The sequence below is a fragment of the Lissotriton helveticus genome, chromosome 9 (assembly GCF_964261635.1).
Source record: "Lissotriton helveticus chromosome 9, aLisHel1.1, whole genome shotgun sequence".
NCBI classification, from domain to species: domain Eukaryota; kingdom Metazoa; phylum Chordata; class Amphibia; order Caudata; family Salamandridae; genus Lissotriton; species Lissotriton helveticus.
Window position 1 is genome coordinate 20807723 of NC_136070.1, and position 18104 is coordinate 20825826.

Sequence of the window (18104 nt, forward strand, 5' to 3'; positions counted from 1 at the left end):
GATACCTAACTAATTGTACTCCGACACTGCATCTAAAACCATTTGTGCTAATAACCAGTAACCATTCACTTTTCAAACCTCTTTCAATGCGTGTTCACTAAAAACATCTTGCTTACTCGTTTCATATGACCCAGCACATGCTCACTAAATCCACTTCACACTTCATATGTCACTGTGTGCACACCAAGTACATCTTGGGTTTCATATATCACCAGATACTCTGTAAATACAGATTAAATGTCATATCAGGACACGGTAACTATATTTAGCTCCTGTTTTTAGCACCCCACATGTGCTCTTTATTACCTCCACACATTTTGCATTATTCTGCATATACTCACTAAATGCATCTCACTGAATCATTTCTTTTCAGTCAGGCACCACATGTGCAATAAATACCACTCACATTTTTGTCTCTCTGTACTAAACACAGCACAGATTTTACCACTCTGCACATGCATACAAAATACAACATGTTTTACATGTCCCGTGGCCCTCCCTCTCGTCCCTGTTTGTCCCTCACAACCCTTTTCTGTCATGCCTTTCTCACATGCCACCTTCGTGCTCCCAGTAGAAGCGATATAACAGCTGCAGGCCATGCCTCAGGGTTTGTCGGCTCCCTTTCTCGCCCCTGGCTACATGAGTTGCCCGCTCTGACCTCACTGCCCCTTCTCCCTCATCTGTGTTGACCATATACGTGGTAATGAAGTCTCAACCTCCTGAATCTACCCTGTATCACAGTAGGATGCAGTTTTTAACGCATGCCTTTCTCCTTGTGTTTTACAGGCAGTTTTTTGCAGCCACTGTATTTGCCAAACTGCTGCACAATGATGCTTATGGGAGGATACCCATTATGCAGTTCTTCAATTACGTGATGCGGAAAGGTGGGTGCTTCGCAGTTTGAAGGGAGGGTGATTTAGTCCATTCAAGCTGAAATGAGCCCCGCTCCACTGTACTATGTTGAGGATAGGTTTTGAAAATGTAGTTACGTACGGGTCTAAGTAAGGAATTGGTGCAAAGGTTTGTCCAGCCGAGGCTCCTCCCTCCTATTACAGATGACCAAGGCTGTACCAGTTGTGCTTTTTCCTTTCCCAGCGTGGTCCATTGAAACAAAAAGTCTGAAAAAACAGGATTCTTTATCCTAATCAGTGTTTTACTCCTTGTTGTCCATCTGGGTGCTTTCTTCATCTCATATGCCAAAGAAGCCGTCTCTCGCCCGGTGAGGACTGTTTTATCTGCATGTGGTGTCTCTGGGTCATTGTGTCTCAGTAGTGCAGGCTGTCATGCAGCTCTCAGTGTGTCTCAGGGGCCGTCTCTCTCTCCGAGTGAGGACTGTTTATCTGCATGTGGTGTGTCATGGTGTCTCAGTAGTGCAGGCTGTCATGCAGCTCTCAGTGTGTCAGAGAGGTCTGCAGTCCCCTATCACTGTCTCTTTTTGTACCTTATCTCAAGGGATCATTATGTCCCAGTATTCCAGCCATGTCCTGCTTGCCATTGATGTATTGGAGAAGTCTACTCACCCCTAGTAAGCACTCACACACAGGTCATCCCATAGCTCATCGTGTCCCTCTCGCGCAGTCCAAGTCCTGCAGTGTCCCTGGTGGTTTTGAGACACCTGCACACTCCCATTGAGCATTGTTTATTTACACATCTCTTGTGTTACGGTTTCCCATAAGCCCAGAACATGTCATGCTGAGCCCTTGGCATGTCAGAAGCCTGCACAGCCCTATCTAGCACTACTACTATATGCATATTGTGTCATAGGTCATTGTGACCAACTAGTGCCTGTCATGCAGTCTGTGTTTGAGAGAGCCCCGTACTACCCTAGCGAGCATTGCTCATATTTATGCATGGCCATGCGTGTACTTCTCTCCCCTCTCCTGCACTGAGAGCCGTCTCTCTGATACTTCTCTCTTCTTCCACAGTGTGGCTTCACCAGACTAGGATTGGCCTGAGTCTGTACGATGTGGCAGGACAGGGGTACCTGCGGGAGTCTGTAAGTACTGCACTCTATTAGCTTCTGCACCTGGGTGAAGAAGCCTCTAATCTGCTAAATGTATTCTATACATTTGCACCTAATGGTTCTCTTCACCCGCATCCCCCCTTGTGCTCTCTGCGTTCATTGTCTTACTGCCTTCTCTCTGTTCCCTCTGCAGTTCCTGATCTCTCTGCTTGTCAGCCCATCTCTCCTATCAGTACTTCCTGATCTCAATGATGATCCCAACTTTCCCATTTAGCAGTTCTTTCTTTCTCTGATTTTGCTGTCTGTTCTCTCTCCTCAGAAGGTCCTGCTCCCTGTTATTCTTCCATACTCTCTCCTCAGCAGGCCCTGCTCCCTGTTATTCTTCCATACTCTCTCCTCAGCAGGTCCTGCTCCCTGTTGTTCTTCCATACTCTCTCCTCAGCAGGCCCTGCTCCCTGTTATTCTTCCATACTCTCTCCTCAGCAGGTCCTTCTCCCTGTTATTCTTCCATACTCTCTCCTCAGCAGGTCCTGCTCCCTGTTATTCTTCCATACTCTCTCCTCAGCAGGCCCTGCTCCCTGTTATTCTTCCATACTCTCTCCTCAGCAGGCCCTGCTCCCTGTTATTCTTCCATACTCTCTCCTCAGCAGGTCCTGCTCCCTGTTATTCTTCCATACTCTCTCCTCAGCAGGTCCTGCTCCTTGTTGTTCTTCCATACTCTCTCCTCAGCAGGTCCTGCTCCCTGTTATTCTTCCATACTCTCTGCTCAGCAGGTCCTGCTCCCTGTTATTCTTCCATACTTTCTCCTCAGCAGGTCCTGCTCCCTGTTATTCTTCCATACTCTCTCTCAGCAGGCCCTGCTCCCTGTTATTCTTCCATACTCTCTCCTCAGCAGGTCCTGCTCCCTGTTATTCTTCCATACTCTCTCCTCGGCAGGTCCTGCTCCCTGTTATTCTTCCATACTCTCTCCTCGGCAGGTCCTGCTCCCTGTTATTCTTCCATACTCTCTCTCAGCAGGCCCTGCTCCCTGTTATTCTTCCATACTCTCTCCTCAGCAGGTCCGGCTCCCTGTTATTCTTCCATACTCTCTCCTCAGCAGGTCCTGCTCCCTGTTATTCTTCCATACTCTCTCCTCGGCAGGTCCTGCTCCCTGTTATTCTTCCATACTCTCTCCTCGGCAGGTCCTGCTCCCTGTTATTCTTCCATACTCTCTCCTCAGCAGGTCCTGCTCCCTGTTATTCTTCCATACTCTCTCCTCAGCAGGTCCTGCTCCCGGTTATTCTTCCATACGCTATCTTCAGAAGGTCAAAATTGCCCTGATTTTTCTCGCCATATCCCTTTCATCCCCTCAGCACTGCATGCAATCCCTGATTTTATTGTCTGCTCTTGACCATTCTTTCCTCTCAGCAGTTTGTCCTCCCTTTCTTCCTCCACTACACTCCACTTTCTAGCACCTTTGCTGTTAGTACTTTAGCTCGGCCTCTCTCCTCAGCAGGTTAGTGTATGCCTTCTCTCTTCTCAGTATGTGGAGGCCATGCTGCCTTTTTCTTCCCTCAACAGTCCGTGCTCCTACTGCTTCCCCACCCTCGGCTATGAAAGACACCCCCTCACATTAGCAGCTTTTACTTCCCCTCTTTCCTCATCTGTTTATACTACCCCACCTTCTCTGTCCTCTGTGGTCATTCTGTAGCCCTCCTCTTCCCTCAGCAGCCCCCTTTGGCCCTCTTCCTCCCCGCAGTTCATATTGGGGCTTCTGTGCTCAGCAGTTGTGTGTTGTAACCCCAACCCTTCTCCAGCTGGAGCTGCTCCCTCTCCCATCGGCTGTACTTCTCGTTATATATCGGTTCTTGCTGATCTCCTTCTGTCTCCTGCACTTCACTCTCTCCCACCTCTCGTCCCTCTGCAGTCACGTTACTCATCCTACTGCTAGCCGTTCACATTATAATCCTTTTTCCTCTTACATTTAGTGCTTTTACGTTCCCTTTTTTGTTATCTTCTTGTTTTAGAGGTATTGTAAGAGCATAAACCTGTCCCCCAACAGGCAGGGGAATGCTTCACATGGCAACTGTGATACATGCCCCGTGTGTGGGCGTCACATGGGTATGCAGGGACATTTTCAGAACAAGTTCCAGAGAAAGTTACAAATTGAAGAGTTGTTATTTTGTTTTGCTTTTTTTTTTTTTTTTAACAGAGTTTTATATAGCGCTAAATTGACCGAAATCGGGTATCAGAGCGCTTTACATAGCACCAGTTGCATTACATGAGGACACATTCGTTTTTGTTAGGCACCGGGAGATGAAGTGATTTGCCCAGAATCACAGGATGTTCAGCATCATTGCCGAGACTTGAACCCAGTTCCCCAGACTCAGGGTCGACCGCCTTAGCCCTTAGGCCAACTCCTCTCCCTCTTTGGGATTAGTAAAGTGCAAACATTCACCAGAAGGATTCCTGGTACGAAACTCCTCTGAATGGCTTTAAAAAATGTGTTGCCCTCTCTTGTACACATTTTCAGGCAGTTCAGCAACTGTGCAAGTCCAGCAGATGTCCCTTGTTTACTGACTACTATTCCCCCTTTTCCTTTGAGTGGCTACAACTCTGTTTACCCAGTGTATAGAAGACTGACAGTGATGGTGCATATTTAGTATTCAAAGAGTGTTCACCTGCACCCTTGTGAGGGAATTGCCTCCTGTCGCCTATTAGTGTGTATTTGCCTTCATCATGCCCATGACGCATATGAAAGGTATTTATATTGAACATCGATTGTGTGTGGGTTTACTTTGAGGTGAATGAATTGGACTCATAAGTGGGTGCGGGCAAGATTGTGGCCTCCTTTTTGCAGAGCTTGTGTTGTTTCCAGCCGAGTCATGCACATCACCTGTCCCACTCTCAGTAACAAGATGTGCCTGAGTGGGATACATATCTAGCCTGTTCCCTGCCCCCCGCTTTCCTCTTCTGTGACCAACAACCCCTCTGAAGTGGTGGCCCAGACAGGGCCATTGCAGACCTACATGGTTCAGCCTAGAACTGACCCCGAGGTATAGTAGAGCAATAGGACCATGACACAGGAACATAAGACCAGTAACATCCCTGTCGGAACCACTTTCAGAGGACCGTAGAGCAAGAAGGAGCTACTGGGCCCAATAATGGAGGGTGAGGCCCGTTACTCCTGTTGTGGCGGAGCCCAGCGTACTATGAGCTCTGATCAACTCTGCCAAGTACCTCTTCAGCACTTGACTCGGGGGTAGCAAGGGTCGAGCAGTCCAACGATTCTCAGAGAGGAGGTAGGTCTAGGGTGAACAGAGCAGGCGCACAACTCAAAACACACCCAGCAATCCCAATAAATGATTATCCAGTCAAACACTTGGTTTTCACAGGTTAGTGTAGGGGCGAACTCGACCCGCTGACACCGTTCTGTCCCACTAACCAGCCCTATGCGGCCACACTGTCTCCTTCTCGTTCAATATTCCAGACTTTTTGCCCTAATTGGAACGTTGACACTTCCTTTGCTGATAGACTGCCAGCCTATGTTATTATCTTTGCTATCTATACTGTCATTTATATTGCCTGCTGCTTGACAATCCTCCTCAGTGGAACAAGTGACTTTCTTAATGATGGTTCGAATCCCTTAGTGCTCTTTTGTACTGTTATTCGTGGTTGTTAATTCCTATATTCTCCCTGTGATTGTAATTATTACCTGTTTCGCATAATTCTCATTATTTGTGGCCTTTATCACTCTTCGTTTTTCACTGAACCCTCAATGTCCCCCCTTACTATGTCCCTCTTGCCCCAACCTCCTCTTTACTAGTCGAATTTGTAAATTTCCGTTTGCTCTCCCTCCTTGTAATTTTATCTCCCTGTTGACTGTTACTCTTTCTGCTCCTCTCTGATTTTACCACTTCGCGTTCTCCTTGCTCTGAACTCTCTCCCGTCCCCTAATACTTACCTGTGCCTAAACTTGTCCAGATTTTTCTATATGTGTAATGACTGATTAATCCCACCTGACTGCACCCACTCCGATTTTCCGCATCTCTCCCTTCCAACACTATCCAATTATTTCATCCACCTAACACGGCCCTCTCCCCTTCTTCTGCTTGCTCAAATCGCTCACTTTCCTCCTGCACCTACTCTGACTCTCCCTCCTCTCTACGCCCTATCAAGTCATCCCCCGAGCATCTTTCCCCCTCCCCTTGCCACTTTCAATTGAATTACCATGCCCCCCACTCCCTCAATCCCCAGGACTCTCCCATCACTAGACATGGCCCTAATTCATGGTCCATTCTCTACCCCTCAAATCTCTCCAAAAACGCTAAGAAAAACTTTAAACTCAAATTACTAATTAGTCACCATGAAACCTTATTTGTCGATAACTACCTTAGCCTCGCCTCCATAATAAAAACCAACTACAACTTTTACTCCAAACATCCCTCCAAATGGAAAAGCATTTTCCTCCACCACCTCCCCATCACTAAATCATGTAAAATCCTGTATTGTTTTAAACTGTGTACTTTCCCTGCTTTCCTTGGCGAAGTAGACATCTCCATTTTCAAATCCAGTAACATCCTCATTCAAGGTTCTGAAAATCACCTCACCATCTTTAAACAACATTTCAGCGCCTTGTCCTACCTACTATCCAATCCACCTCCTAACCATTCACCTTCCCAACCGCTTGACACCTTTTTACCCTCTCCTTCCTTGACCCCAAGCCCTCCCCCACAGGCACGTCTACTGCTAATGATGTCTCCCAAACCCATTCCTCCAATTACCCACCCTCGCTAACAACCCTCCCTTCTCCTGACACCTCAACAGCATACACAGTCTCCCAAACCCTTTCTCTCACTAAAGACTCATATCCACCTACCACTAGTCACACCCGTTACCTCCTCCTTGCACCCTCTTCCCGAAATCCCTATTATTCGACTGCCAGCACCAATTTCACCCTTTCTAAATTGCCTCCCCCCCCACCAGGATGTTATTTCCCCTCACGCCCCCTTACCATCTCAGAACACCTATTTTGATTCTATGCACTCCCTTTCTGACTCCATGGACCTCCCTTCGTCCATCAACTTGAACAATCCTCGCTACCCTCCAACCTCCCCCCCCTCCCCTCTGGCCTCCCAACCCACATACTCCAAAGTCCGCTCTCCCCGGTCAACTTGGATCCTACTCTTTTCCCTCCCACCCTACCACCCTCAGTCCTTATCACTCCTTTAACCCAGTCTCTGTCTAACATCGAACACTATCTCCTTACCTTGTCTCAACTCAGGAAAGATTTTACCTTGTTTTCCGAACTCTGTCAACTCAGGAAAGATTTTAACTCCCTCTCCTCTGAGATCGTCCTAAACCACGCAAACTCCCCAAGCCCTGGCTCACAAAATTCCACTAACCCTCCACATTGGAGAACCTCCCCCCGCTGCAACTGTTCACATAGGCCCCTGTGCCTCGAGCTATCTCTCTCCCTCTGACCTCCTCAACCTTTGTAACTCTTACCTCCCTAACTCTCCTATTTTTGACCCTCCTGCCCCCCCACTCAACCATTCCCGTGATCCTGGGGACTAGCAGAATCCCTTCCTCCCCGTCTCACCTAGACCCCCCCAACGCAACTTAACGCTATCCAATCATGCCCTCCCCCCATAAACAATCATAAACCCCTCGCATGCATGCTGGTTAACTGGCGCTCCGCTATCCGGCATGCAACTGAAATAGCTGAAACCATCCTCAGCGAAGCCATTAACATCGCATTCCTCACTGAAACTTGGCTCAATGTCCACTCTACATCTATCCTTGACTTACTCTCCCCCGGTTACTCAATACTCAGAAAAGATAGACAAGACAGAATAGGTGGTGGTCCAGCCATAATCTTTAAAAATGAACTACAACTCTAGCTTGTTAAGAACTCTGACCCTTCTACCTTTGAATACTTCGGAGCGGAACTTAAAACTCAGGTCTCCCCAACTCTTCGCCTACATAATATCTGGCATCCTCCTGGTGGCCCTCTTCCCTTCGCAGAGGAACTTTCCCCCACCCAATCCTCACTTTCCAACTCTAAAAATCTCTTCCTTGGAGACTTCAACCTCCACTGCAATGATATTGAGGACCCTACAGTTAATCTCCTCACAAATCTTCTGGAGATTAGTGACCTTAAACAACTTTGTCATTCTCTAACTCACACCAAAGGGGCTACTCTTGATGCCATCATCACAGATAATGATTTGGCCTCCCTTTCCAACATCATCCCCATCAACTGATCCGACCAGAACCTCATCATCTTCACGATCACCAGTATGGCCCACCCCTCCACACCAAAAGCATCAAACATATGACATTTACCAGAAACCTTCATCTTACCCCCCCCCCCCCCCCCGGCAAACTGGAGACTAAACTCAAAGCCCAACTTCTGCTCATTCCCCTCTCCCAAAATGCTAACGCCCTCACCATACACTTCTCTAAATCAGTCACCGAGGTCCTAGAACTAATGGCTCCTCCCAAATTAAAAACCCAAAGAAACATACCCTCCAAATTCTGGTTCAACTCTGATCTCAACAGTGAAAGACGCTCTCTTAGACTGACTGAAAGAACCTGGAGGGAACACCCGTCCCCCTCTCATCTAGCCCTCCTCCGATCTGCTAGGTCCAACTATAAAAAACACATCCTCAATGAAAAGGCCTCCTTCTTCCGTGCAAAACTTGAAAGGGCCAAAAATAGACCTAGAGAACTGTTCAGCATCGCCAAAAAACAAACATCCTCTGCCCCCCCCCTCCTCCCTTCCCCCCCAAAGTTGACGGCCTCAATTGAGATATGTGAAGAAATTGCGAATTTCTTCTATGATAAAATCACCAAAATTGATCAATCCTTCCTCTTAAATCCCCTCTCTCCCAGCCCACTATTTTCCTATGACATTTCTCCTGAACCTCCATCCTATCAACTCTTCCCCCTGTCCCTTCCCATCTCTCTTCCTTTACCTTCCCACCTGAATCCAACCATCATTTCCCCCAGCAAAAACAAAATGCCTCCGGCATAATTTCCACCCTGTTACTGAACACGAAGTCTATAACATCATCACTAAACTAAAACCATCCTCTCACACCAAAGATCCTCTTCCTTCTAACCTAGTCCAAGACCTAAAACATACCATTGCCCCATACTGGGCCACTATTATCAACTCTTCCCGGGCCACGGGGTGTGTCCCTGCTTCCCTCCAAATGGGTCAAATCATGCCCATCCCCAAAAACCCCAGTGCCGATCCCAACCACACAAATAACCTCCGTCCGATCTCTAACCTCCCTCTTCTCTCCAAAGCCCTTGAAAAATGCGCCCTGCTCCAACTGGATAATCACATCAACACTTTCAACCTCTTTGACTCACTACAATCTGGCTTCAGAAAAGGCTGCAGCACAGAATCTGCCATGCTTAATATAGTTGACGACATACATCACTCCCTCGACAATGGCGAGTCTTGCCTACTCACTCTCCCCGACCTCTCTGCGGCATTTGATACAGTTAACCATTCTGCCTTATTCACACTCTTAGTCTGCTTTGGCCTCAATGGCCTTGTCCTCAACTGGTTCAGCTCCTTTTTCCAACACAGAACTCAACAAATCAAAATCGATTACTGCCTTTCTAACCGTACACCAATCTCCCTCGGTGTCCCTCAGGGATCCATTCTCTCTCCTGCTCTCTTCAACCTCTTCATGGAACCCTTCACCCTCATTCTCAAACAAGCAGGAATCAATTACCACCTCTATGCCGACGACACTCAACTTTACTATAAGATTAAATCCCGTTCTGATGTCCTTTACCTCAATGACACCTGGACCAAGATCCAATCATGGTTCCACCACAATCATCTCAAACTCAACCCTAAAAAAACAAAATCATTTCTTCTCCCCTAAAAATAACCCACTCCCCGTACAAGACTGGCTCTCCGACCTTAATGCTCTCAACTGTCCACTCACCACTTCCTACTCAGTTAAATCTCTCTGCATCACCATTAATAATAGCCTTACTCATGGAGCCAAGCTCGCGAGCGTAATGGTCGCCTTGTAGCTCGGCTGACTCGCATATCCTGTTGCATATCCTGCCCAGAGACGACATAATTCCGAAGAAATAGGAACGCAACGTTTCGCTCTTACTCACCGTTTGGCCTGGAGACTCCGGCGTGCTGCGGTCCCGAAGTTGTGCCCCCCGAAGGGACCTGGGCCTTCGTGGTGTTGGGACCGGGGCCTCGCCTATCGGATCAGACCTGGCGTTGTGGTGACCGTCGGCCCCGGCCGAGAGACTGCGCCACTGGTGAGAGCCGTTGTGAGAACATCCCGGTGACCCTGATCCGGGCCCGCCTTGACGGCCGTGAGGCCGGTGCGGGGCGCGGTGCTCCGTGGACTGATCGTGTGAAGGGGTCCCCCCGCCGCTGCTCCGTCCATCGACCCTGGACCCTCGTCCTCGGACTCTGTTTGAGAGGAGCGCCAGCGATACTGCAGACGGCCCCCCGCCTTGGGCGAATCTCCTTTTTTCACCGAGGCTGCCATTGCTGGGACCCCCCGGAAATCTGTAAAGGCCCGCATTTGTGAACTGTTCCGAAAATCGCGGAGGGTGGTGAGGAGGCTGAATTCACAAAATGGCTGCCGACGACCTGTGCTGTGGGTCTCCTCGTGATGACGGACTTGGGTTGCTGGACTGCACGGGGGCCTGGACGTGTGTGCGTGAGCCTACGATTGGAGACGTTCTTGATGCCTTACGATCCTTACGCGCGGCCCTGGCCCCCGGTGCTCCGGGAGACTCGATTTGTTCCACCGCCATCTTGGGTGAACGCTCCTTCATGGTCCCCTCTTGTCTCAGTGATGCCACTGCCTCGCCTCCCTCGGTCGCTACGAGGGTTACTGTCGCTATCCATCGACAGGTTTGTTGGCCGGTGGATTTGGAACCTCCTGCTCTTTGATGTTTGGAGTTTGGGGACTTGGATGTCGTGCGGGGACCTGATCCTCCCCGGGTGCCTGAGAACAATGGTGGACCGCTGCCTGTTTTTGCCTTGATGAGGTCGTGTTTCTATTTTGCAGGGAAACCCCCGCTTTTCCTAACGACGAGACTGAACTCCTGTCTATTATTGCCCTTGTTGCTATTGCTGAGACATTTGAACTGCCTATTTGAATTTTTGCCCACTTGCTTATTGATTGCCCTCCCTGGCCTACGTTTTGCTCGTACTTTCTTTCATTTGTGTGCTTGCCTCGCATCGTGTTGCTTACTTCACACTGTCCTGTGGTGGGTGGTAATTGTGGTTAGGAAGGGACTGGGGTGAGATGCACGGCTCCCGGTGGTTTATTGGTGTACAGATCCGTGGCGAAGTTGCTCATATTTCTAGTGCTGTGGGAGACCCCCCTGTACGTTTTTTGGCGCTCGAGATTGTGTCGTTGTGAGAAGTTGGCCTGGTAGGGGATGTTTCCAATTCTGGAACCACCTACTACCTGACCAAACAATCCCTTATGGTGTCTGGTTGTAAGTCAACCTTATTAGACAAGCTATCCTAGGGGTAGCATGGACTAAGCAGCCTAAAGGCTTAACTTAAGAGGTCGTGTTAAGCGAGCTGTTTTACCACATACAATCCTGTAATACCAAATGAAAGGACACCACACAAGTATATATTATAAAAATATATGTGTTTATTACTAAAAACAATCCCCAGTATTCTTTATGAATAAAGGGGAACAAGCGTTAAATCAAAAGCACTGTTTAAACATACAAGTTGCACAATTATGGATGAGGGCGGGTGGCCACTCAAACCATATACTAAACAAGTGGTATAAGAGAGGCCACTCGAACAGTGGTTAGGCCTAGGGCCTAGGGAATCGCTGGGAGCAGTCAGGACAAGTAATGCTGAAGTCGGGAATGGCCCTCGGGATTCGGGAGATGTGCGGAAAGCGCACGCATGCACCAATGTTAACCAATGGTGCGTAAAAGTCATAGAGTTAAAGTTTAAGGACACTTCCGCTGAACCTAGAGGAACAAAACTTAACACACAGACCCTAGAGATGTGCACCAGTGTGGGAACACCGGCGGAGCAAAGTTACCTCACCCACAGGAAGTGGGTGCACAGGGTCGAAGTGGCGTCGGGTTTTGACACGCAGGCTCTTGGTGCTTGAAGCTGAAAGGGCTGCAGGCGGGTTAAAGATTAAGTGTCCGGTGGAGTCCAAGGGTGGACTCAAGTTGTAGAGTACCTGAAAGCAGAGGGGACAGAGTCTGGGTCACTCAGCAGTGACCAGGGTGGAACCAGGACGGAACCAGGCAATGTCGGGCGCAATCAGGTGGTCGTCGAGGAGCTTCTCTCCGCTGTCACGTGGGCTCTGGGGCATCTGCGACGTCCAGGAGCAGGTCACGATCTGTCCCACGCAGGCTCTCACCGTCGGTGCAGTCGGCTTCAAGTTTGGAGCAAACAAGCCTTGGTAAGAGCAATCCACGCGGGATCGGAAGATTGCTTCTCACTCGGACCAGGAAGGTCAGAGTCGGGGCTCCTTTTCAGGGGAGCTGGTGTGGATCTGGAGCAACCAGATTCACGAGTCTTCTTAGTTAGTTCGTCGGCACAGGGACCACTAGCCAGCTGGCAAGTGACCGGGCCAACGCGTTGAGCCAAATAGAGCCAAAGGGCCCCACGCAGCACTCGTCGAGTGTGGAGGGATGAACTTCGGCTCAGAGGCAGCTCAGGGTGGGGGCTTCTCAAACCCCGGTGCACAGCTTCGAGGGTCACTCGTGGGCTGCACGGTCAGCGTCTCGTGGTCAATTCAAGATGGCGTGCCCCACGCTTCCGGTCGCCTCCACGGGTCTCAGCTTCGCAGGGACTGTGGATCGGGCTGTTGGAAGGCAGGCAGGCTTGATCTCGTCGATCTCAGTCGCTCGAGCTCCGACGGGAGCTGCAACTAAGTAGACGTCGAGGGCTGGATGGTGCCTGCTGCTGCAGGGTGGTCACTCCTTGACCACAAGGGAGATTCTTCGGGCTTCCACGTTGAGATGGAGGGCGAAGGGTCCAGAATTTCGTTTCAAATGTTTCTTCCAGGAAATCTGAAGTGCATTGGCACTGCTCCCACTCTTATTCGAATCTGGGGGGCGTGATTACCTGCTAGGTCCCCTCCTATGGGTGGGACCCAGGAAGTGGGTGGATACACCCCCTTCCTTTGATCCAGGCCGCCCTGGCACGAGGGCTGGAGTGCCCCAGAACCGGTTTGGCCGGATTATGCAAGGGGCAGCCTTGTGCGCCCCAGGCAGTGTCTGGTTTCTTTCAAACCTCCCTGCTACAATCCACTATCTCCTGTCTGGAGGGTGGTGACACCCTCCTGTGACAGGAAACCCTTTGTCCAGGCCCCATCTGCTGAGTTTCGGTCAGCTACAGGGGTCCAGACATTTGTCTGTGGCAGAGGCATCCATTTTGTGGATCTTAAGGTCTTTGGAGAAATTAACCGCATTTAGTAAAGGAACATGTCTTACCCCTCTAGAGGGGTGGAATGGAATCCCCGTCGCCAGAACTGGCGAGGGGATGGTATTCCAAATCGTATGACACCTTACACGACATGTTTTGATAAAGCCAAACCAAAGTTGCTATATAACCGCGAGGATTATAAGGCACTTAATAGTATATGGTATGGCATTATCCTGAAACAGCTTAGGGAGTTGTTCCCGACGGCTGCAGACAGGCTCAGCTCATGCTAGAGCTCCATCTCACATAAAACCACGCACCGTGCCTCCAGGATTGATGAGGCCTTCCATAGGAGTGGCTCACAGGTTTACATGTGTCCAGATATAGGTTTAGATATAGGTATACTATATCTAAGCAAGGGGTGATTACACCACCTTACCCCAGCTGAGTGATCAGCCAGTTGTGTCAATTTAAGAACCAGCCAGGGGTGGCAAAAGATATGCTGCAGCCCCTGGTAGGCCTTGGTGGCCCCTATGCCCTGGGCACCTATAGTGCATTATACAGGGGCTGACAAGGAGTCCATTTCCAATTGGTATGTGCCTATAGCACATGTGTCATTAATTTAGTGAGAGAACAGCAGGCTGGGGGTCTGATCAGCAGGCCCACAGCCTCAGTAGTCGAAAACCAGTGAAGCAAAAAGCAAAAATTTGGGGTGACCATAGGATAGCAGACCCTACTCTCCTACACAACCCCCCCCCCAAACGCAGGGACATTAAACTAACCTTGACCAGATAAGTCTTCATGTTCTAAGTGGAAGTACCTGGAGAGACCATCTGCATTACCATGGTCAGTCCCTGGGCGGTGCTCCACTGTAAAGTCCATCCCCTGTAGGGAAATGGACCACCTGAGCAGTTTGGGATTTTCACCCTTCATCTGATTAAGCCATAAGAGGGGCTTATGGTCTGTCTGCACCAGGAAGTGAGTTCCAAACAAGTAGGACCTCAGCTTCTTTAATGCCCAAACCACAGCAAAGGCCTCCCTCTCAATGGCTGACCAACGTTTCTCTCTGGGAGTCAGCCTCCTGCTAATGAAAGCAATAGGCTGGTCTTGACCATCTTGATTAAGTTGTGAGAGCACAGCTCCCACCCCCAACTCAGAAGCATCTGTCTGCACAATGAACTGTTTGGAGTAGTCAGGACTCTTCAGGATAGGTGCAGAGCACATGGCCTTCTTCAGGTCCTCAAATGCCTTTTGACAGCTAACTGTCCACTGAACCTTTTTTGGCATCTTCTTGGATGTCAAGTCATTTAATGGTGTCACTATAGACCCATAGTTTTTCACAAACTTTCTGTAATACCCAGTCAGGCCCAAGAAGGCTCTGACTTGTGTCTGGGTAACTGGAGGAGCCCAGTCCTGTATGGCCTGGATTTTGCTTTCCAGTGGCTGAACCTGGCCTCCACCTACTAGGTGGCCCAGGTATACAACCTTACTCTGCCCTATCTGGCACTTTGTGGCCTTGATAGTTAGGCCTGCCTTTTGCAGGGCCTCCAAAACTTTCTTCAGGTGGATCAGGTGATCCTCCCAGGTGGAGCTAAAGACAGCAATATCATCTAGATAAGCTGCACAAAAGTCATCCAACCCAGTAAGGACTTGGTTCACCAACCTTTGGAAAGTGGCAGGTGCATTCTTCAAACCAAAGGGCATTACCACAAACTGATAATGTCCACTAGGGGTAGAGAATGCTGTTTTGGCTTTTGACTCCTCAGCTAGTCTGATTTGCCAGTAGCCAGCTGTCAGATCAAATGTGCTCAGAAACTTGGCAGAAGCCAATCTGTCAATGAGCTCATCTGCTCTTGGAATGGGGTGAGCATCTGTCCTAGTGACAGCATTGAGACCCCTGTAATCCACGCAAAACCTCATTTCTCTCTTTCCATCTTGGGTATGAGGTTTTGGCACCAGGACTACTGGGCTGGCCCATGGGCTCTCTGATGGCTCAATCACTCCAAGCTCCAACATCTTTTGCACCTCAGCCTTGATGCAATCCCTGACATGATCAGGTTGCCTGTAGATCTTATTCTTGACAGGCAGACTGTCACCAGTGTCCACCACATGGGTACACCAGTCAGTCTGGCTGGGTGTGAGTGAAAACAATTGCCTGTGGGCCTGCAAAACTTGTCTGCAGTCCATCTGTTGCTGGTCAGTGAGGCTGCCTGCCAAGGCTACTCCATCAACTGAACCATCATCAGGGTTCTGGGAAAGCAGGTCTGGGAGAGGGTCACTCTCTTCCTCCTGATCCCCATCTGTGGCCATGAGCAAGCTCATGTTCTCCCTGTTCACAAATGCTTTCAACCGGTTCACATGGATTACCCTGTGAGGGCTCCTGGGTGTTCCAAAGTCAACCAAGTAAGTGACTTCCCCCTTCTTTTCAATGATAGGATAGGGTCCACTCCATTTGTCCTGGAGTGCTGCTGGAGCCACTGGCTCCAGTACCCACACCTTCTGTCCTGGTTGGAACTCTACCAGTACAGCCTTTTGGTCATGCCAAGCTTTCTGCAATTCTTGGCTGGCCTCCAGGTTTTTGGATGCTCTTTCCATGTACTCAGCCATCCTGGAGCGGAGACCAAGTACATAGTCCACTATGTCTAGTTTGGGCTTTTTGAGAGGTAACTCCCATCCTTCCTTCACCAAACACAATGGACCTCTCACAGGGTGGCCAAACAAAAGTTCAAAAGGGCTGTAGCCAACCCCCTTCTGTGGGACCTCTCTGTAAGCAAAGAGCAGGCAGGGTAAAAGAATGTCCCATTTCCGCCTGAGCTTCTCTGGTAATCCGTTTATCATGCCTTTAAGGGTCTTGTTAAATCTCTCCACAAGCCCATTGCATTGTGGATGATATGGGGTGGTAAACTTATAGTTTACTCCACATTCCTTCCACATTGCTTTCAGATAGCTGGACATAAAATTGGTGCCCCTATCTGATAACACCTCCTTTGGAAAGCCCACTCTTGAGAAAACTGCAATGAGGGCTTTTGCCACCACAGGTGCTGTGGTGGTCCTCAGGGGAATAGCCTCTGGATACCTGGTGGCATGATCCACTACCACCAGTATGAATCTGTTCCCAGATGCTGTTTGGGGGTCCATTGTACCCACAATATCAATTCCAACTCTTTCAAAGGGAACCCCCACCACAGGTAGTGGTATTAGGGGGGCCTTTGTTGTGCCACCTGACTTACCACTGGCTTGGCAAGTGACACAGGAGCGACAAAACTCCTTGACATCCTCTGACATGTGAGGCCAGTGAAAGTGTGAGACAAGCCTGTCCCACGTCTTGTTCTGGCCTAAGTGTCCTGCAAGGGGAATATCATGGGCCAAGGTAAGAAGGAACCCCCTAAACTGCAGAGGTATAACCAACCTCCTGGTCATGCCAGGCTTGGGGTCTCTAGCCTCTGAGTAAAGGAGTCCATCATCCCAATACACCTTGGGCATCCCCAGCAGCCTCAGCAGCAGCCTGCTGTCTGAGGGATTCAAGGGAAGGGCAATCTAATTGAGCCTGCCTCAGGTCTGCCCTAGAGGGTCCCCCTGTCCCCAGAAACTCAACCTGATCAGGTTCAAGTTCCTCAGAGACAGTCTCCTCTTGGACTGCAGAATCAGTTTCCCCTGAAACTTGATCCTCAACCTGGGGCAAGGTGGAAGGCTCAGCCTTTCCTCTCTTGCTCCTTCTCTTGGGTTGTGGTTGGTCTATTGTTCCAAGATCCACCACTGGTTCAGGAAGGCACTTCTTAGCCTGAGCCCTTGTCATGGCAAGGACATGCTCTGAAATCCCTAGCATTTCTGCATGAGTCCTGTACTCCACTTCTGACCATGCTGAGCTTTCAAGGTCATTGCCTAACAGACAGTCTACTGGTAGGTCTGCACTCACCACAACCTTCTTTAGGCCATCAACCCCTCCCCAGGAGAAGTTCACAACTGCCACACTATGGGAGGTAGTGGAGTTGCTGGCGTTGGTCACTAGGTAGCTCTCACCTAGTACAATCTGTCCAGGGTCCACAAAGTCAGGTGTCACCATTGTGACACTGGCACATGTGTCCCTGTATGCTTGAGCCAGTTTCTCATTAATTAAGGGAGTCTGCCTGTATTTGCCCAGGTTACTGGGGCTTACTGCAGTGGGCAACTCAATGTCCACATCATACAGGAGAACTGCCTGTGTAGGGATTCTGACTAGGCCAGATCCTACTTCAATACCCAGGGTCAACCCAGCTACACCCTTGGACTGTGTTCCACCACTGCTTACTGTACTTGGGGTTGCAGTTGCTTTAGGAGCTGTAGTGGTGGGAACTGGATTTGCCTTGGTGCACTCACTGCCCCAGTGTGAAACTGATTTGCAGGTATTACACCAAGGTGTCTTTGGACCTTTGTTCTTCTTCTTCTTGTTACCATTTTGGGAACCACCCTCCTTACTATTAGTTTGGGGGCCTGAAGACTTCTGGTCTTTTTCTTTATCTTTCTGATTCTGATTACCACCCTTCTGGTCTGTTTTCTTCTGGTCACCACCTTGGTTCTGAGGTTTCTGCTTAATCCTTGTTCTGACCCATTTGTCTGCCTTCTTTCCCAATTCTTGGGGAGAGGTCAGATCAGAGTCAATAAGGTATTGATGCAACAGCTGGTTTGTACAGTTATTAAGGATCTGTTCTCTCATTATAAGATTGTACAATCCTGTATAGTCTGAAACTTTACTTCCCTGCAACCAAC

General features: G+C 49.3%; 1 protein-coding gene across 2 annotated transcripts in view; it reads left to right on the forward strand.

The window, feature by feature from the left end:
- PPP2R3C (protein phosphatase 2 regulatory subunit B''gamma) overlaps window positions 1–18104 on the forward strand; it is a 128919-nt gene that overhangs the window by 53795 nt on the left and 57020 nt on the right. For both annotated transcript variants that reach the window (XM_078659376.1, XM_078659375.1), the window contains exons 5-6: window positions 787–884; window positions 1926–1996. In XM_078659376.1, coding sequence (XP_078515502.1) covers window positions 787–884; window positions 1926–1996 — 169 coding nt within the window. The remainder of the gene's footprint in view (window positions 1–786; window positions 885–1925; window positions 1997–18104) is intronic.